Source organism: Orycteropus afer, unplaced genomic scaffold (assembly GCF_000298275.1).
Source record: "Orycteropus afer afer isolate SDZICR_OR568_19922 unplaced genomic scaffold, OryAfe1.0 scaffold00068, whole genome shotgun sequence".
Classification (NCBI taxonomy): domain Eukaryota; kingdom Metazoa; phylum Chordata; class Mammalia; order Tubulidentata; family Orycteropodidae; genus Orycteropus; species Orycteropus afer.
In genome coordinates, this window is record NW_006921655.1 from 11,545,334 (window position 1) to 11,567,482 (window position 22,149).

Genomic DNA, 22,149 nt, shown 5'->3' on the forward strand with positions numbered 1-22,149 from the left:
GTATATACAAGGAGCTCTGGTGGCATAGTGCCTAAGGCATTTGACTGCTAACCAGAAGGCTGGTGGTTCAAACCCACCAGCCACTTCTCAGAAGGAAATGTGTAGAATCTACTTCCTTAGTAATATTGCCTCAGAAACACAAGAAAGGGTCGCTATGAGTTGGATCCGAGTTGATGACAGTGAGTTTGGTTTTTTATATATATACACACATATATATATACACCTATATATATACGTATACACACACACACACACACACATGTATATTTGAAATTTCTACCTCCATCCCCCAAATAGTGAATGTGGGGAAGCTCAAAGAAGAAAGGTTAAGGAGAGAAGGAGGAAGTATTCCCTATCTTTTCATTAAAGGATTACCATGACAGGTGGCCATTATGTAGCTGAGGCAGCCAGGTAGACAACATTTATTTCATATCAGGCTTTGACAGGGACTCATCAGACAAGCTGCAAAACTATGTCTGATCTATTAGTATGAGATAATAATTAGCCATCAATGAAGATTTATTAAAGTTTTTGAGTTAATAAATTTTTCTTGTGTTCATTCAACAAATAACTACTGTGGCCTACCAAGAGCCAGTCAGACAAAATGCCTGCCTCTGTGGAGCATGTTCTAGTGGGTGGAGCTTATGTGCTTGTGGGAGGAGGAAGTTATCTTCTAGCCAGTCACCTTATTTGGTTCTTTAGTGTCTTTTTCAGTGAAGGGGTCGCTATGAGTCAGGTTCAGTTTGATGGCAGTGAGTTTGGATTTGGTTTTATCTTTTTCAGCATTAAACATTAAAACTGTGTTTTAAACTATAATGGTTTGTGTGGGCTTTTGTGGTGGGGAGAGAAAAAAAATAGAAATAGAAACTATTTTGTCAAATTTGATATACAATCTTGTTGAACTTCCTTGGGTTCCTAATAAAGCATTAATTTAAAAGCAGAAGTCTGGAAAACAATCTATTTACTGAGCTTGTCAAGTACGGTATTTATCAGACAACCTGATAGCGTAATGGAGTAGCCCTGCTTTTCAAAATTACTTTGAGGAGTCTCACTCAAATATAATTTAGGATTCACTTTAATAGGCCCTCCCAACTGCAGGAGGAGTTAAGTATGACCTGCAATAAGACCTACGAAGGGAAAACCTTAGAGGTGGTCCTCTAGACCTGTAAGTCTATATTGAAGGTAACCACCCCACCCCACCCCGCCAATGCATACAGAGTCTCACATGCCAAGCCACCTATCAGTCCACTGCATAATTGTTCTTCAGATGTTGTGTGGCTCATGGTCTCTACTTTGACTTTGGTCAAATTCTATTTATACATTTACCAAATAAAAAGGAATTGAAAAAAAGCTGGTTGCCATCGAGTCAATTCTGACTTATCTGACCGCGTGTACTTCAGAGTAGAGCTCCGGATGGTTGGCAGTGGCTGTGATCTTTCAGAGGGAGGCCACTAGACCCTTCTTCCAAGGTACCTCTGGATGGATTCAAACCACCAGGCTTTCAGTTAGCAGTTGAGGGCAAGACCATTTGCACCACCCAGTATTTGGGGTGGATGGATGATAAGCATTGCCTGCACAAAACTAGCAGCTAAAAGATTTCCTACACAGCACTGTCAATAGTGTTTGTAATCAGTACCTCATTCTCAGCCTCAGTTCATCCTTTGAAATGATATTACTTGAATAAGAGACTGAGCCTCTCTTATAAAGTGTAAGATGTGATGAGTGGAAGCTAGCAAACTGGGTTGGGGAAATGGAAAGAATTGGGACTTAGGGAAATACATAAAAGAAGGTGATGAGGTTTGCAACCAACCCCCTTTTCAAGTTGTTGAAGGGGCTTAGCACAGTGCCACAGACTTTGTTCGGATCAGTGCCATCAAATTAGTTAGAAAAGAACCAGTCAGTTCTGTAGTTCCTCTCTTCTATTGATCCCAACAGAAATTAGGTCAAGTAAGATTGAACAAAGACTCCCCTTCTCCTCAACACACATACACAGGCAGTGGTTTAGTGGTCAGTGAAATACCCTGCACCTGTAGCCCTGAAAACTCTGACATTTTTAAGGAAAAATCAAACCTAAGCTCCAAGCTGAATAGTATTCTTCCTGGTTTAAGAAGGGGAAAATACGATAATTTCTTACTGAGTTTTGCCTTAGGGTCACTATTCTTGCACAATGAGTTAGAATATTTGATATCAGCAAACACGTGAATTTATTTAGCAAAAAATTATTGAGTACCTACTGTGTGCCAAAAGGAGCTCTGGTGGCACAGTGCTTAAGGCATTTGACTGCTAACCAGAAGGTTGGTGGTTCAAACCCACCAGCCACTCCACCAAAGGAAGATGGGGCAATCTACTTCCGTGAAGATTTACCACCTTGGAAATCCAATGGGAGTCACTATGAGTCAGAATCAACTCATTGGCAGTAGTTTTGTATGCCAGGCTTTAGAGATTAAAAAATAGACCCCATCACTGACATTAAGGATTTTGTAGTACAGTGGATTCTTTTCTTCTTCCCACACAGATAAAATATCAAAGGATGGATTAGAATAACAACTCATTATAAGCAGAGACTTATCTGCCAGGCTTTTTGTTTGACACCTGCTACAAAGTAGCAATGCAAAGCACAACCATTGCCATGGAGTCTGAACCGACTTACAGCACGACCCTTCCTTGGGTTTCCAAGGTGGTATCACTACAGAAGTAGATTGCCCAACCTTCCTTCTGAGGAGTGGCTCGTGGAATTGAACCACCAGCCTTCTGGTTAGCACTCAAATGCCTTGGGCACTATGCTACCAGAATATAAAATTCTGTACAAGATCCCAGAATCGAGAGCTTGTGATAAGTGTCTAGTAATCCAGAAACAGAGAATGTTAGCAGTCCTAGTCCTTAACTGACCTTGGCTTCTTCCTGGCCACCCAATCTTAGCATCTTAGCTTTTGACTTTGGATAGCTGTTACAGATGCAGGACTTGAACAGGGAGTCCTGATCCTGATTACTCAAGGGTCCACTCAGCATCAACTGTTGACTGAATATTTTTGTTTCACAATATCATGGCTAAATGAATACAGCCAGGCTGAATCCTGCGATGTGTCATCTCTCTTTACTCTTATCTCCCAGTCACTCTAGTTGCTATTTAGGACTGCATTTAAATGGCAGCTCACTCTCTTGTCAGAACCAGAAAAAAGTAGGAGCTGACTGTACATGATATGTTCCTACATAAAATGATAATCGGTCTTGATGATTACTTGGAAAAAAAATGGATTGGAGTTTCTGGTTATAAATATACTGAATTACTTACTTTAAAAATCTTGGCTGCTCTAGCTTCTAGATAAATTAAAGCCCTTCAGTTTGCAGATTTTCACAGGTGTCACAGCTATCTCTTTTAAAAAGTAGATACTTACTTTTGTATTGTTCTTGGCAGGTGGTGACCTACTTGGCAGGCTGTGGATTACAGAGCTGCCCCATGCTTCTGGCCAAAGGATACCCTGACATTAGCTGGAACCCCATTGAAGGGGAACGCTACCTGTCTTTCCTGAGGTTTGCCGTCTTTGTGAACAGTGAGTCCTGAGTTTTCTATGCCTCTTAGACCCAGGATAGCTAATCATGGGTACATAAGGAGAAAAAGAGATTATTCTATTGCTTCCTACCCATGCATATCATAAACTCTACAGGTGCTTAGCATCTGGCAAAGAATTCTTAGGGAGACACAGGCCAGACAAGGGTCAAGAGTAGAGTCCAGTGGACAGGTGCCAGGGTGTAGTCACAGATACAGCAAGAAATTCATTGTGGGAGCTTGAGCTTATCGCATCTGTATCTCTCCTATCAGTAAAAAAAAAAAAAGAGAGAGAGAGAGAGACTTGTTAATATCTTCATCCTATCCACACTACAGAGCTAAATGCGGATTTGTCTCCAGGTCCTTAGTTTATTGGATGCAAAGATAGATGCATGGATGGATGGATGGGTAGATGAATGAATGAATAAAATCAAGAAAAATTGATGGCTGTAAAGGGTAACAAAACTCTCAAGCAGAAATAATTGCTATAGCAACCATAAAAATTATTCTTCTTAATATCATTTACCACCCATTTACAGTGAATTCTAAGTCTCCCAAAATTCTTCAGTTGCACCAGCATAATATGCTGAATGTTGTGCAAAGTAAGAGGACTGTGTTTTTGAAAATGTGTCCAGTTTCCCAAGATTTTGTTACTATATTAATTCACTTGTATTCACATTATACTTTTAATCCCTCTCCCGTCTCCATCCTCAGTTTCCAAGCTGATAAATCCAATTGGGCAGGTTACATGATCTCATAGAGGGATTGCCCCTAAAAACTGACCATACCAATTCTTATACATATGAGAATTTATCTGAAATATATCAAATATATGGCCACATATCACAGGAAGTGATCATTTTCCCATGGGCCTTCCTTGTCCTTCCTCCCTTCACCCCCACCTGTGTACTTTCATATACCATGCTGCACTGAATTCTTCATATTGGGATGGATTCTAGTCTCCTGTTTTCCTCTCCATTCTGACTGGATCACAGATCTTAAAACATCTTTTTTGTTCCTCTGGGATCCACCTAAACAAGTTTCTAATTAATTATCTTCTGCTGCTTTCTCTGTATTTTTATCATTCTTCCTTGCCTTAAAGCCTATTTCAGAGTATCCTTTAATAATTTGATTGTTCTATAGGCAGTCCCCTGATAACAAACATGTTCTGTTCCTAAATCTGTCTTTAAGTTGAATGTGTATGTAAGTTGGAACAGTTAGATGAGGTTCATATCTGAGGTCACTTAGCCAAAGGTTTGTCTTAGTATATAGTGTATAGTGTACCTATCTATGCATAAAAACACCTGGAGGGGGGGAGGCGGAAACACTTCTAGATACACTAAAACATCTTTAATGTAAGAATACAGTAATAATAAAATAATCTTTTAGTGTCCATCACAAAGTAGCACCCATTTGTTACTATGAACCATTATATGTACCTCAAAGTTTTAACATAACAGACTTTATGGGGTTGGTTTGTAACTATATGTTGTAAGTAAGTTGGACATTCATAACCTGGGGGCTGGTTCCTATCTCAATGATTCCATGTCCAGAGTTAATACAGTTATTGTAATTATAAAGAGAACTCTTAAGTGGATTTTAAGAACTCATAAAGCTTAACAGATAATGTAAATAGATTTTATGACAGGCAAGCCAAATCAAAGCAGAACCAATTTATTAGTCTTGGTCACCTTCACGGTCAAGATCAGGAGCTTTATGAGTCACTTACTGGGACTGTCTACTTGGTTTATGGAGGTAAAGGAATCAATTGGCTACGTTCCTATCTGAATTGTCCAAATTCCAACTCTGGCTTATGCTGGTTAGGTACAATCACAAATGAACTCTAAACAAAAGTATTTGTTCAGTCCCATTTGCTTTCATGTTGTTCTTGTTGTTGTTTTAAATAACATCATCTGCAGCACAGTGTAATAATGCAACAAACTCTAACAAATTGGCCCATCAGTAGAAAGATATGTGCATTTAACTTTAATGTTTATTTTTTTCTCTCTAACATATGGGCCACATGTGGTTTTGGTGAAGGATTTCAGCAATTCACAGTCCAATAGGAGGGTGGACATGTGCAGAGATCACAGTAATAAAAATTGGCCTAAGATAAGAATACATTATTGGAGGGCTTCAAAAGAGGGGGCTCATATCCTGTTGAGAAGACCAGGAAAGGCTTCATGGAGGAGATGACATTAGAGATGGGATTTGAAAGGTTTAATTTTCAGATATGAAGTGCAGAAAGGTGTTCATTTGGAATCAGCATGAGCAGTAATCTGAAGGCTAATGCACACTGTCTTCAGGAAACAATGATGTATTGGTCCAGACAGTGGTTACATGGATGGAAATGGTAAGAGATGATGCTAAAGGGGACTTAGGAAGCTATTATGAGGAGGAATCTAAATGCCAAGCTGAAAGGTTCAGTCTTGATTCAGTGTGCAGAGAACTGAGAAACCTTTTTAACAGAAAAATGACGTGTTGAGACCATAATGGTAAGAGTGGAGATGAGCACCATGATGATAGCAGGGAGAAAAGTTGGTACTTAGAGGACTGGTGCTATGTCAAAGTTGAAGTAATAAGTTTCTGGATTAGCACAGTGATGGAGGAGATGCATTTGAAAGAAATTACAGAGACAAAATTTGCATGAGTATGTGATGGTGATGGTGGCTGAGCATGAGTATGTTGAGAGAAAAGGAGCAAAGGTCACATTGAAGCTGAGAGATTTGAGGACACAGAGAAAAGAAATAAGGATGTTAGAAGGAGAAAAAATGGTTTGGGAGGGAAGAAAATAAGCTTGGTTTAGTTCAGATCACGTTAGGTTTCTAGTTTGTGACATCCAGAGTTGCCCCTAATTGGAGTTATAGGATGTAGGTCAATCAGTCAATAGGTTGGGACTGAATATTGTGGTAGTTAAGGTTTTTGTCAACTTGGCTGGGCCTGGTTGAGTGGCTGGGCAGCTGGAGGTAGTTATTCCCCATGATGAGACTGGCAATCATCTCCACGATGGAATCTGCTGTGAGCAGCTTTAGGGATGTGATTTGCTTCCCATATATAAGGAGAAGCTTTGAGATTGGTCTCTAGCCTTTTGGCACTCTTGAACCCTGCATGTAGCTAAGTTGTTGTTCAACAACCATCCCTGCCCTGCCAATCTTGGGACTTCTTCCAGACTTTAATTAATAGCCTGCCATGTTGTTTGGTAATATTGTGACTGTGCCTTTTTACTTGTCAACCTTGGGCTTGTCAGTCTCAGAAGCCAGCAGCTGTCTGAGTGAACAAAAGCCTCCGGCTTCAGTGGGCCAGGAGCAGGAGGCATAGCTGAAGCCCAAGGTTGAAGGACTTTCACCCAGCCTTTAGAGCCTGGCACTTTGAACATGGTCTTAAAGCCTCCAAAATTGTAAGAGAGTAAACTCCTGTTTGTTCAAAGCCATTCCATTTGTGGTATATTCCTGTTAGACTGGCACTAGGTAACCAGAACAAATATATTTACAGACCATCTGTAGGTGAAATGATGGGAGTAGATTGTCACAGAGAAAAATATGAAAAAGAGAGACATGGAAAATATGAAAAAGAAAAAATCTTTTTGAGTATCTACAGGAAGTGGAAGAGTGGCTTAGTCACAACAGCATGATATGAAAGAAGAAAGGGCTGATTGAGTTCAGATTGAGTTCTATCATTTACTAGTTTTGTAAACTTGGTCAAGTTACTAAAACTTTGCTTGCCTCCATTTTTTTTTTTAATACAGTATAGAGATAATAATAGTATGTACCTCACAGAGCTGTTCTGAGCTTAAATGAAACAACCTATGAAACACTTAGTTTAGCCCAGTACCAGAAACAGTAAGCCCACAGTCAATGTTAGTACTAGTTGTTGTTGATCCTTATAAGAGTACTTGGTCATTTGAAATGAGAAGACTGTATTTATTTCTTGGGATCTCAAAGCACTTTATAACTCTTTATATCTAAATGGTGCTTTAAAAGGACTTCCTGGACATTTTTTATGGTTTAAAATTTCAGAAATAGTTCTTAAGTCTATATCTTATTCTTAATAGTGAAAGATGAAGTTGATATGGGTGGCCATGGTATATGGTGGGAGAGTTCATCATGGGTGACTATGAATGATATTGGATGATAGCAGATGATGGATAGTGGGTGGTGGATGATAATAGTGGGTGGTGGTAGTATGATGAGGGTGGGGCTTTGGTAATGTAGTGGTTAAAAATTCTGCTGCTATCCAGAAGGTCAATAGTTCAAACCCACCAGACTCTCCTTGGGAGAAAGATGAGACAATCTACTTCTGTAAAGATTTACAGCCTTGAAAACCCTATTGAGCAGTTCTGCTCTGCTGTATAGGTTCACTGTGAGTTGGAATCAACTTGATGGCAGTAGGTTTGGGTTTTTTTTAATTAGTGGAATTGGTAATAGTAGATGGTACATGGTGATGATAATGATGGTGGGATCTGATGGTTGGGTGGTGAATGGTCATCGCAAGTTGTAGGAAAGATTGAGATAGGTGGTGGTTAGTGATGGTAGATGTGGTAATAGTGGGTTATAGGTGGTGAGGATGTTGATGTGGTGGTAGTGGGTGATAGAGGTGATGGTGGCCAGTGAGATTGTTCATGGTGGGTAACAGAAAGTAATGGTGATGTTGATGATGTGGATGGTGAAATATAATGATTGGGTGGTAGGTGGGCATAGTGGGTTGGGAGTGGTGTGGTGGATGGTGAGAATGGTGGTGATGACGATAACAGCAAATACTTATTATTTGTTTGACATCATGTACCATCATCACTAACAACCCACATCACTATCCTCACCATCAAGCACTACCACCTACAACCTACTATCACCACCTTTGAAACACTTTTACTCAATTTACTTAAATTCTACAATAATGCAATGAGGTAAGTACTGTTACCATCCTCATTTTAGAGATGAAGACCCTGAGGCACATAGTAAATAGGAACTAAAGCCTGGATTTAACCTGAAGCACTTTGGCTATAGAGACTAAACTATACAAACTGTTATGTAGCATTGCCTTCCTAGCATTCTCTCCCTAATGAACAAGTGAACTTGTCAAAAATAGTGGAATTATTTGATTACTCTTAGGGGCTAAAATATATATATATGTAAGTTGGTATATATATAGAGAGAGAGAGACCGCTCTGGTAGCATAGTGCCTAAGGCACTTGACTGCTAACCAGAAGGCTGGTGGTTCAAACCCACCAGCCACTCCTCGGAAGGAAGATGGGGCAATCTACTTCCATAGTGATACTGCCTCAGAAACCCAAAGAGGGGTCACTATGAGTCAGGTCCGACTCAACAGCATATAACAACAACATGTGTGTGTGTGTGTGTGTGTGTGTATTTTTTTGTTGTTGTTGTGTGCCGTCGAATCGGCTCCAACTCATAGTGACCCCTCCTTGGGTTGCCGAGGCAGTATCACTATGGAAGTAGATTGCCCAACCTTCCTTCTGAGGAATGGCTGGTGGGTTTGAACCGCCAGCCTTCTGGTTAGCAGTCAAATGCCTTAGGCACTACACTACCAGAGCTCCCATATATATACATACATACATACATACATACATATATTTGTGTGTTCTTTTTTAAGGCCCCTAAAATAAAGCTTTTGCCAAATCAAAATAATAGAATTGAACATTTCTAATATAAATTCACTAGTATTTATTTTTGTGATATTTATCTTAAATCTTCTTAAACATAATTTGCATTTAAGGGAACTTCTTAATATGTATGATTTTTTATTATTTTTATTTTTATTAGCTTATTGGGAAGTCTTGGATTGAGTTTAACTCTGAGAGTAATGAAGTTGAGAAGCCTCTGTTTAAACCTTAGTTATAGACTATAGCCAGGCTAGTCACAGATGTGTCTGCATGTATGTTATCAGTCCTTTTCTAACATAAATTCCAAGAAGGAAAAGATTTCTTAGCAGTCCACGACAAGAAAGAAAAGTTACTCTGTGCTTTCTTGGGGTTCTGGTGTTTGTGTTTCAGTGATACCTTCCTTGGAATACAAACTTAGTTGAGATGAACACAGTATCTCCTAGCTTTGCTGAATCTGCTTCTTGTAGTCAGATTATTAGATGCCGTAGCTTGTGCATCTCTCATGTGAAGAGTTTATTAGGGGCTGTGAGATGTGACAAGAGATACGCTCTAGAAGATCTTCCCTCAAGTCTCCAGCAATCCATAGCTGGAAACAGAAAAAGAAAACCCAAGTAGAATTGATCAGAAACATACTTGGAGTAATACTAAAAGCAATATAATCAACCATACCTACCTATACAGCATGTGACTGTTGGAATGCCAAGAGTTATGGTGCTTATAGGAGCTCTGGTGGGATACTGCCTAAGACATTTGACTGCTAACCAGAAAGTTGGCAGTTCAAACCCACCAGCCTCTCTGTAGAAGGAGGACTGGGCAATCTACTTTTGTAAAAGATTTACCGCCTTGGAAACCCAACGGGGTCACTATGAGTCAGAATTGACTTGATGGCAGTGAGTTTGGTTTTTGATAGGAATTTTGGGTGGTACAAAAGGTTAATGCACTTTGCTGCCAACCAAAAAAAGTTTGGTAATTTAAGTCTACCAAGTGGTGCCTTGGCATCAATGCCTGGGGCTCTACTTGAGAAAAACAGCCACTGAAAATGCTGTGGAGCACAGTTCTACTCTGACATATGTGGTAACTCTGACACTCATGGTAACTACCCACAACTCAGAACAGACTTGACAGCAGCTGGTAGAGTTTATCTGGCAGTGGATGGGGGGAGGTGTCAAGTGTTGAAAAACTTCCTGTGGAAAGAAATGGGCATAGTTATCAGAATAGTGTGGGAAGAACAGAGAGATGGAGCTTTTGAGCCCCATAAATCTTCCTAAGGAGCACAAACTGGCATCTTAGATTTGAAGGGCATAGACGATGTAGATGCTTAAAATAATCAGCTGATTGATTTTTGTCCATGTGTTCATGTTTTTAGAGTCAGAAAGGATGTAATGGCTGTTCTTCAGTGTGATTGGTACTTAGTAACTGAATGGTTAGAACCAAAATGTATAAGGCATTATTTTTGTTCTCTAGTTCATAATACAGTTGGAAATCACCATCAATAAAAGATTTGATAGGTGTTTAAGGCAAATATGGAAAGTATCACAGTGCTCTTCAGGCTAAGGGTAAAAGGTAGCTTTCAGGAAAAGGTAGAATATAAAGTACATTTTGAGATATAGCTAGTGGAGGATTGGGTATTTAATGTCTATGTTACTCCTTTTTTACTAATTATAATGTATGAACACTTCTACCCTACTGTCTTCTCTCCTCTGCTGTGCCTTCTTGAATCACCATGCCTGAGAAGAGAAAGGACAGTCAGTGGGACAGGTAAAAGGTTTATGGAGATAAAGGCAAGGAAATGTGACTCCCTCTGTAAATAATCAAACTGAAACAGTGTCAAAATGTAGAACTAAGTAGATAGTAAAAAATAACACAAATAACACACAGTCCTCACTTATTGACATGCTTGGGTTCCAAAGACCAGGTGGTTATGTGAAAATCAGCATTATGTGAGAGTAGAGGATGACCACATCAGACCAGAAAATGGAAGACAACTACATCATTACACGACTGCCAAGTTGCATCATTGCATAACTGCCAAATTACATCATTTCATTACTGGCAAGTTACAGCATTACATAATTGCCAAACCAGTGAGGATCATGGAGCAACCAAGTTGACGTATAACCTTAACCATCACAGCCACCGTTTCTCTCAACTCACACTTTGGCATTCATTACTGCCAGATGTATATCATTAATGTGCAAAATATAGATAGTAGATTTTTTACTATCGTTGTAAATGCAAAATGCCAGATAACATGATAGTCGATAAGCAAGGACTAGGTGTGATAGAAAATAAATTCTTCAAGTGAAGAAGCCACTGGCAAACCAAAGCCCAAAATGAGGAACTCCCTGGTTATGGTGAAAGGATATTTTGTCCTTTTCTTTTCATATTAAGTAAATTACTCTGAAAATTTCATTTAGGATCTCCTATATGGTCCATGTGACAATGCTAACAGAGCATTGTGGCAGTGGGCCCAAATGTCCAGAAATCCATATTTCATATTTGGTTGATAAGAATGGCAAATAAAGCCCTATACCTAAATAAAACTACGGATTTTAGCTGAAATATTAAACCAAAAACCAAACTCACTGCTGTTGAGTTGGATCCAACTCATTGTGACCCCTCCTTGAGTTTCCGAGGCAGTATCTCTATGGAAGTAGACTGCCCAATCTTCCTTCTGGGGAGTGGCTGGTAGGTTTGAACTGCCAGCCTTCTGCTTAGTAGTAAAATGCCTTAGGCACTACGCCACCAGAAAAACTGCTTTACCAACATTATTCACACAAAATTAAAGTGTTATGACCATTGTACTCACCACAATTTGATTTTCATCAACTCAGTGAGAATAAACATATTTAAATAGACTCCATTCTTTCAGAGCACAACTCTTTTCTGACTCTAGGTTCCGTCTCACTCAAGTGTTATTTGATACATATCTTGAAAGAGTCATATGGGCCCAAACTCTAGATTAATGGGCAAAATTTTAGCATAGTTTTGGGTTCAAATACTGATCTCTAAATTTTCTGTGTCACTGTGCCATTCCACCCCGTGGGTTTTCATTCAGTCCTATCACTTTAAAGTCCACATACATGCTGATACCCCAAATGTACATTTCCAGCCTTATCATCTTCCCTGAGATCCAGATTGTATATACTGCTGATCACTTATTAGACTTGGAGGTCCAATAAGCATCTAAAATCTTGCTGAATTTGTAATTATACCCCTCAAACTTGTTTTTACCAAGGGTTCTCCATCTCTCTAAGTAGCACCTCCAGCCTCTCAGATATTTAAACCAAATCTTAGGTGGCGTCCTTGATTCAGCCTTTTCCTTTATCCCTACACCTGTCAGTCAGCAAATTCATTGATTCGGTGTATAAAAGGTACCTGAAATCAATCTGCTTCTATCTCTACTGGCCACATCCTACTCCAAGCTTCATTATCTTCCATCTGGACTACTGCAGAAGCGTAACTGATTTCTTTGCTTCTACTCTCACACCTATATCAGGACACCTCTGCAACATAACCAGCAACTTCAGAATCTCATTGGCATAGAAAAATAAGCATTTCATTCTTGTTCACACATGTGCAAGATGGCTGGGAAGCTCTGCTGCAGTGTGTAGGCCCACTAGGTGATTCTGCTTCACTTGCTTCATTCTGAGGTTCAGGCTAAAGGAGCAGTGGCCATCGGAAGTATGCTCTTTCTTGCTTTGTAGTGCTAGAAGTTCAAGGAGAAAAGCCTTAACAGACCTCTCTGCCTACATCACTGCCACGAACATCCCATGGGCCAAATCAAGTCACATGGCCAAGACCAAATCATGTGGCCAAGTTCAAGGCAAGGGAATTACCTCTGGTATACCATAGCCTTTGGCAAAAGATGGATTATATAACAGAGGAGAGAAGAATTGGAATCAATAAATAAGTCTACCAGCACTTTACACTCTCTTCATGTAGCCACCTGAATGGTCTTTAAAAATATTAGTAAGATTGTATCATTTCTTTATTTAAAGCCCTTCTGGCTTCCCATTGCACCTAGAATAAAATTCCAACTGTTGATACAGCTCCCAAGGCCTTATACAATCTAGCCCTTGCCTACATTGCCAATCTCAGCACCTAACTCACCCATCCCTATCTTTAAGTAATCATCTCCTTTTTCCCTACACTGTCTAACTTGAGAGCCTCACTCAAAACAATTACCCGGTTCCTTCTCAAGACCTTTGTGGGTGCCCACCCTCTGCTAGACTAGACTTCTTCCAAGTCTTAGAACTGATGCTTTCCAAAACCTCTGATCAAGCTCATATGTCATTTCCTTAGAAAAGCTGACATATCTAAAGAAACTCCTTCCTTAATTATTTTCTCATAGGTCTGATACTAGTCTGTTAAGTACTATGTTCATTTTTTTTTAACTTGTTTATTGCTGTCCAGACCCACTAGAATTGATGCTCCTTAAGGGCAGGACTCTGTCATCTTTACCACATGTCCATTGTACCTAGATCAGCAACTAATACATAGTTTGGATTCAATGAACTGTTAAATTAATGAACAAATGGGCAAAGCATCCCTAACTTTCTCTCTGTGTGCCACAGTTGTTTACAAGCATGTCTCCAATTCGAGCTTTCTTAGGCTGGGTATTCCTAAGGAGTGTGTCCTCATCCTTTGAAGTGACTTGGTTCATGCAAATTGCATGGCACTGCATGTGAGTTGGCACTTACCAAGAAAAATATTGGGCCCTGGCCATCACTACTTGCCTTATCATTCTCTAGGCAAATTAGGTGAAAGTATCTTCAGACTTATTCCTGTTGAACCCCCAGTGTGCTCTCTTACTGCAGTGGGACTTGATTGGGCATATGCTGTTTTCTTTAGGACTAATTGAATCTGAGGAAATGGACAACCCAGTCTCTTGTAAACAATATCTGGTAAAACAGTACTCTGAGGGATAGTTGCCGTCAGGTTTCTGTCCAAGTTTGGGAAGTGATTTATCATCATCAAAATACATTATAATTCATTTATTAATTGTCCATGGTTTTCTTCCCAGTACTACACAAAGTGAACTCAGTGCTCCTTCCTCTAAAGTTCATAATCTAAAAAATACTAATAATAATAGCTAACATTTGTTGTACTCTTACCATGTGCTAGGAATTGGGCTTTGTGCTTTATTATTTATTAGAGCATTTCAAATAATAACATGAGATAATAATAAATATTATCTGTAGGAAGCAGAAACAATCATTTTAAACCTCTACCTTAAGTCTCATTAAAGTCTTTTCATTCATTCAAGAAATAAATTTTGAATGCCCATTCTACAGCAGATGTTAGCAAGACCTTTGAGCATACAGGGTTAGATAATTAGATGTATGGCCCTAAACTAATGAAGGAAGCAGCATAAAAACCAAACCTACTGCTCTCAAGTCGGATCCAACTCAAAGTGACCCCTCCTTGGGTTTCCGAGGCAGTATCACTACGGAAGTAGATTGCCCAATCTTCTTTCTGAGGAGCGGCTGGTGGGTTTGAACCACCAGCCTTCTGGTTAGCAGTCAAATGCCTTAAGCACTTTGCCACCCAGAGCTCCCATATATAGCATGTTGTTGTTACGTGCAGTCGAGTAGGACCCAACTCATAGCAACCCCTCCTTGGGTTTCTGAGGCAGTATCTCTGTGGAAGGAGATTGCCCAACCTTCCTTCCAAGGAATGGCTGGTGGGTTTGAACCGCCAGCCTTCTTGTTAGCAGTCAAATGTCTAAGGTACTATACCACCAGAGCTCCTACACATATATAGCATAGGGAGGGGAAAAAAAGGATACAGATAAATCATTAATTACATGTGTGCTCAATCCTTAACAGAAAAGTGCAAGGTATTTGTTGGCACTGGGTTCTCTGGGACTTCCATCTTAAAGCTGATCCTGAAGGATGAGTTTATCTAGGTTAAGGGTTTACATTGAGGGCATAGGAAGAAGAAATGCATCCAGGTAGAGGAACTTTAAAATAGTTAGAACCTGGAGAGTAAGGCAAACAGTGGGCTGAAGATACAACCAATGTATCCCCACTAATTGCGCGTATGGTAAGAATGATTGTTTTACCAAGGGTAAAATGGGAAGAATCATTTCCATTTCCATCCAAGTTCTCAGGAATATTGAAAAGAGGATAGTAAAGTGAAGACAGCTTTGAGAGCCTTTGAAGAAAGGAACTGTGAACATCCAGACTGTTATTAAGCTCATTACTCATTTTGGAACTCAAGCAAAACATTTTGAAAGCCCCTGGGCAAAACTGGTTTACCTCAAATCTCTCTCTGCCTTGAAAACTACCTTCAAGATCAGTATTCAGCATCCCTACAGTGGATGTGGTTCAGGCAAGTTTACTAAGCTACAGGTAATTAGGAAGGGAATGTTTTTCTTTCTTCTAACCATGCCATCATCTACCTTGTAAAGCTGTGGGAAGTTCTTTCCTTTGGCCCTCTAATTAGAAGCAGTGGTTGCACATCAGTTCCTTACTCTTGCAGGGTAACCTCTGCATACCCCACAAATGTGCGCATTTCAGTAATCAAGGGATAGCTTCCTCAGTCAGTTGTAGAAGCCAACCAAATTAGCTTGAATTCAAGACCTAGGACTTGGATAAAACAGGCTGATTTGGCAAATGAATTTCTTAGAAAACTGTATATAGAACTCATGTTCTGATTTTTCATTTTCTGATGTGCATTGTGGGTCCATGTCATATCAAACTCTGTGACACTGATCACTGTGGAAAGAGCTATGTTGAATTTAGTATGCTGGTAAAAACTGTGTCACCCAAAAGCATTTCCACTCTGAGAGCTGAAGTAATCAGAGTACAGTATTTAAAAAAAAACTGGAATAACAAAGTTTTCTTCCTCAAGTTTTGGCATTTAAAATGTCAAAGTTCTAGGTTCATTATTCTTATAACTGGAAAATGACTGCTGGGAAGGCTGACATCTATGCTACTTGGTAGGTCTTGAGACCAGTGCTTTTTGAAAGTAGTAAACTGTGAATTATATGTTATGACTAAGAATATTTGCTTTTCAATATGTTGATTGTCCTGGTGGTTTTCTTTAAGCCTGCCTCCTGCAGTTAAACTCTTACCAGGTATAAATGCTAGGCTCAACTAATAGGAAAGCTTGGGGTTAAGATTTAGCATCATCACTTTTTAAGAGTCATTCTGCAAACTGCATATTGTCACACAACCTCTCTCTTCTTAGTTTCTTTCCTTGGAGAATGTATTTGTTCTTTCCTCATACTATTGTGATTATTTTATCCTTTCCACATCTCCTGAGAATTTTCTTCACATGGACTCTGCTTTAATAATTTTTTTACTGTACATTAGGTGAAACTTGAAGAAAAACTTCTTTATAAACACTCTTAGATTCTTCTTAAAGGACTGAACTATAAAACAGTGATTGTCTGCTGATAAGGTGCTCTGGTGGTATAGTGATTGAAACGTTTGGCAGCTAACTAAAAAGTCAGAGTTTGAACCCACTAACCACTCTGTGAGAGAAAGATGAAACAGTCTGCTTCTGTAAAGATTTACAGCCTTGGAAACCCTATAGGGCAGTTCTACTCTGTTCTTGAAGGATCACCATGTGTCAGAGTCAACTGGATGCCAGTGGATTTTGCCTGCTGATGAGCTGTTTAAATTCAATGTAATGAATTTTTTTTTCTGAATCAAGTAATTCTAAAACTTACAGTAGAATATGCTTACAGTCTTTTTACTTTCAGTACAGAAGGCTAAGTGATAAAAGAATGTCAGCAAGCCAAGCTGTAGTACAGGAATATATTTGTGATCCAGCCTTTCAAGATTGTGAGAGACTTCAGATATGTATAAGTATGAGTTTATGTGAAAGAGGAGCACAAGATAATTTCAAGCATTCTGACTACAAGCTCAACCTCTCTGCTCCCTCTGACATGATGAAAAAGCCTCAGAGTGTGGTTCAAACAGAAAGACTGACTCTAAAACTAGAAGAGGCAAGTTGCCCCACTTGCTCTATGGGCCAAATGAAACCCAATAAAATTATGCAGTGTGCATACTCACACAGTGATTAGCTAAAAAGCTGGAACAAAAAGATTCCCATTTTATGTTCTATTCACAATACTTCTGCCTAAGTTAATTCATCCTTGGGAGGAAGGTTGGGCAATCTACTTCTGTAGTGATACACAGAAACCCAAGGAGGGGTGGCTGTGAGTTGGATCCAACTCAGTGGCAATGGATTTGGTTTTTGGTTTGGAAGTTAATTCATAAAAATGGTTCATTAAACAGAATTTTAAAAGTTGTGATGGTTTAAAAATATGTCCAAAAGTTGTTTGATGTTCCTCCCTTCAAAAAATGGCATCATATCTACTAAATACAGAATGTGGTGGAAGTTATTATGCATAACTGGGCTATGAAAGACATCACATACTCTACCTTGCTCTCTCTCAAATTGCTGTATGGGAAGTCAAGTTCCATGTCACAAAGATAATCAAGAAACTCTATGGAGAGGCCTACGTGGTGAGAAATTGAATCCTCTACCCAATAAGAGCTCTGGTAGTGTAGTGCCTAAGGCACTTGACTGCTAACCAGAAGGCTGGCGGTTCAAACCCACCAGCCACTCCTCAGAAGGAAGATGGGGCAATCTACTTCTGTAGTGATACTGCCTCGGAAACCCAAGGAAGGGTCACTATGAGTCAGGTCCGACTCGACGGCACACAACAACAACAACAACAACACCCAACATCCAGCAAGTGATTGTCAACCCATGTAAGTGGGCTATCTTGGAAGTATATTCTTCAGCTCCACTCAAGCCTTCAAGCAGCACTGGCCAACATTTTGACTATAATCTCATTAAGAGTTTCCAAATTGAATCACCCCACTTAATCACTCCCAAGTTCTTTACCTATGAGAACTGTGAGATATTAAATGTTTGTTATTTTCACCTAAGTTTTTAGGTAATTTTTACATAACAATAAATAATATAATAGCCTATCAAGATGGAATCTCTTGTAATCCTCTGAGGCATATGTAATGATAGAGAAATTTTTCTTCAGGTTTCATCTAATACAACATAAAAAAAAAAAAAAAATACAACCTTTAAGTCTTGGCCTAGGGATAAATTCTTAAAGACAAAGTAGGATTTAATCTAAGGCAGTAGGTGTGCTTTATAATTTTTTTTTAATAAGTAGTAGAAATGCTTTTGAATATAAGCATTGGCTCTGAGAAGCATTTGTTTATCTACCTAAGTGTTCCAGTCCCACTGCTTAATCATCTCTTCAGGAAATGGGATTCTATCATAGTTGTCTATGGTTCATCCAGGGAGAAATACTGGCAAAATACAATTCTCTAACTTTTACCTTCCCACAGAGCTGTTTTAGTAATAACCAAGATGACATTATGGTAAAGTATACTTTTCATCCGAATAAATGATTTCAGAAATGCCCTGAGGTCCTTCCATACAAACCTGATCATTCTGGAGCATGTTTTGAACTCTCTAAGAATATAGCTCCAAGGCTAAGATGTCATTTCTTCAGATGTTTATTTAGGCACACTAACTTGAGTTTCAGTTTTACCTTCTCTCAAGGAAGAAAGCAAATACCTTTTAGCAGCTCACCATGGAGTTAATAAAGATGTAAAGTTTTTTGGTTCTCTAAGTAATTTGTAGGTTAAAGCATTAAGCTGCTAACCAAAAAGTAGGTGATTCAAATCCACCAGCTGCTTCATGGGAGCTCTGGTAGCAAAGTGCCTAAGGCACTTGACTGCTAACCAGAAGGCTGGCGGTTCAAACCCACCAACCACTCCTCGGAAGGAAGATTGGGCAATGTACTTCCGTAGTGTTACTGCCTCGGAAACCCAAGGAGGTGTCGCTATGAGTCGGGGCCGACTCGACAGCACATAACAACAACAACAGCTGCTTCATGGGCAAAAGGTGAGGAAATCTGCTTCCATAAAGATTTACAGCCTTGGATACCCTATGGGGCAGTTCTGCTCTGCCTTGTAGGGTCACTGTGAGTTGCAGTTGACTCAGTGGCAGTGGGTTTGGGGTTTAAGTCATTTGTGAATGAATCAGTAAAATACCAGGAGAGACTTAGTAGCGTTTGTCTTGCCCTCTGAGGACTTATATACAGTGGAATAATCCCAACCATAGAAAATTCTGAGCTAAACAGCAAGAGTCTGTTCTATTATCATTATTCATACCACTTCAGACAAAGAGATCCTAACCCAATTCATCAACACTTGTCTTTCTTTCCACTTGCATCATTTAAAAGTGAGTGACAAGCTCAGTCAAAAACTGATCTCTCAGCCTCATCATTTGAAAATGCATTCCAAGGTTGTCCCTTCCAATAAGAAGGAAATGATGCCTCTTTTCCTTAGGTGAAAGTGTGGAAGAAAATGCTAGTGTCGTTGTCAAGCTGCTCATCAGACGCCCAGAGTGCTTTGGCCCAGCCCTGAGGGGTGAAGGAGGAAATGGTCTGTTGGCTGCCATGCAAGGCGCGATTAAGATCTCTGAGAACCCAGCGCTCGACCTTCCTTCTCAAGGATACAAGAGAGATGTGTAAGTGAATGGCCTTTTGCCCTATGATTATGGTTGGTGAGTTCCCAGATATTGTCAGTAAACTGATGATTTAGGAGGTGTCATGCCTTACCCTGATAGAGGAAGAATGTTTTTTGTGGGTGTGGTTAGAACATTTAAAATCACCTCGTCAAGTAAGTTGTAAGCCTAGTGATCATTATCACCTTCACCTCCTTCCATTTCCTCTACTCTGCTTAAACCAATCACAGAATCACCAGTCATTCTGGCCAACACTGAGCCTCCATACAGCACCACCACACTACCCCACACCACATTACACAAGAGGAAGCTATGTGGAGACTGAAAGACATTGGCCAAGATGACAGTCAGTGTCTGTCTCCGGCAAAGTTTCTTCCATATTTTGAACCATGATGCCTCATCCAGTACCTCACTTTTAAAAGGAGTAGCACTCTCCACTTTCTTTTCCAAAAGTGTGAAGACTAATTAAAAAGTATTTTGATTTGATTTCTTAGGAAAGAAAATGACAGAACATGAAAAATCACAAGATTAATAATCTTAGACTTTAAAGGTTAAATATATAGCTGCTGGCTTGTCAGATTTCCTGGTGACTTTCCCTTCATCATATCTTATGAATGTTACCCTTTCTTTAATCACAGCCTCTAGATTAGGCCTCAGAATCTAGAGAGTGGGTATAACCTAGCGGGGATAACTCTCTAGCCAGCTGGCTTTTTTTTTTTTTTTTTTGTCGTCGGTTCTGGTAGGTGTGAAGTGGAAAGAACCCAAAATACAAGCTGTCACAATGTTCCCCTGTAACATGAGAAAAAACTGAGACTAAGGTCATATATAGCTTTTGAGCAATAGAACCAAGACCTGGAGTCATTGCTCCCAACTTCTGGTCCAGTGTGCTTTCTGTGTAGTGTTCAGGGAGGAGAATGGAATGAATGAATGATATGAATTTGAGGGATTATTTACATCTCTGAGTATGATCAGCTCATGTCAGTGCACACGCCTTAAAGTTCAGGGGACCCTAGGAATGTCATGGGTAAATATCTGGGTCCTTTGAGTTAATGAACAAATTTAGCTCTTTAACTACTGAAGGGAGGAGGCATCCAAGGGAAAGGATGTATGATGCCCAAAATGTGCAGAGTAAGTGATTCTTTATCAAGTAGCTAAGGTGTGATACTATGGCAAAGTATTTAGTCCAGTGAGTACCGGGCTTCTTCACATCACCCTATGTTGGTTCTCTCTCAGCAGTGTGGAGGACAATGAAGAGGAAGAAGAGATTGTGCATATGGGCAATGCAATTATGTCATTTTATTCAGCTCTTATAGATCTACTGGGCCGGTGTGCTCCTGAAATGCACGTAAGTGATAGCGTTCCCAGAGAACAATTTGGAGAGGCCTGAGCCAAGAATGCTATAGACTTCCTGAACATAATTTCTTCTGTCTCTGGCATTTCCTAACATACCTTTCTCTTCGTTTCCTTTTGCTAACATTAGAAGTATCCATTTCTGATACTTTAGCTTTGCAAGAAATAATTCCTGGATGAATTTATGTGTGTAATTGCTCAGTGGTGCTAGTTGGGCATGTTCACTACACATTGCATATGAAAAGCCTTCCTAAATGATGTTTATATATGACTCTATTTGGTCAAAATGTGACCAACTTGACTCTTGATCATGACCATTAGGACAGTTCCATGCGGAGATTCTTTTGTCTGGTTGATTTCGGTAGTGGTGGTGGTGGTGTGTGCCATCAAGTCAAATCTGATTCTTAGCCATCCTATAGGACAAAGTAGAACTGCCTTATAGGGTTTCCTAGGCTGAAATCTTTATAGGAACATATACCAGGTCTTTTCTTTCACAAGCAGCTGGTGAGTTCAAACAGCCAGCCTTTCAGTTAGCAGCTGAGCATTTAACTATTGCATTACCAGGGCTCCTTAATCATGGGTTTAGACCCCAGGAAAGCAGTCTCTTCCTACAGTTCATGTTTGATTATTTTTCAGAGGAAGAGCTTTGCAGACATCCTGAAATGATGGTTTCGTTTTTAGTCTTCTAAGACTTCTAGTTTTAAACTAAAAACTTGTATTCTTCCCCTTCTCTTCACCTCTTTTGAGGGCTGAGAGAGGTTGACTTATCCCACACAAGGCCTCATTAAGCCAACAGAGTTGGGGAGATTGGCAGTGTCCACAAGGGCCCTATCATCAGACTCTGGAAGGTCTGGAGTACTAAGATGGGGTCTTCAGTGGGAAAACAGCAAAACACAGGGATACTGTGGCCAAGTTGTGCTGAGCAAGCCATGCATATCACAGTGCTTAGCTTCCAAATCATCTCTCCTTCTTGAGATAAAACCAAGTTGCTATCATGTACCTCATTCCTGGGTCTTGAGCCTATGAGTGCAAGGCCTTCAGAGTTAGAGGGAAAATACATTGTTTCACATTAAAGATAGAAATGAAATAGATTTTTTACAATAAGGAAATTGCT

The 22,149-nt window shown here is 39.7% G+C and overlaps 1 protein-coding gene across 1 annotated transcript in view; it reads left to right on the plus strand.

Moving 5' to 3' along the window:
- Positions 1 to 22,149, plus strand: part of RYR3 (ryanodine receptor 3) — a 585,899-nt gene that overhangs the window by 360,901 nt on the left and 202,849 nt on the right. Inside the window, exons 43-45 of the mRNA XM_007940521.1 lie at positions 3,416 to 3,551; positions 19,508 to 19,688; positions 20,922 to 21,030. Coding sequence (XP_007938712.1) covers positions 3,416 to 3,551; positions 19,508 to 19,688; positions 20,922 to 21,030 — 426 coding nt within the window. The remainder of the gene's footprint in view (positions 1 to 3,415; positions 3,552 to 19,507; positions 19,689 to 20,921; positions 21,031 to 22,149) is intronic.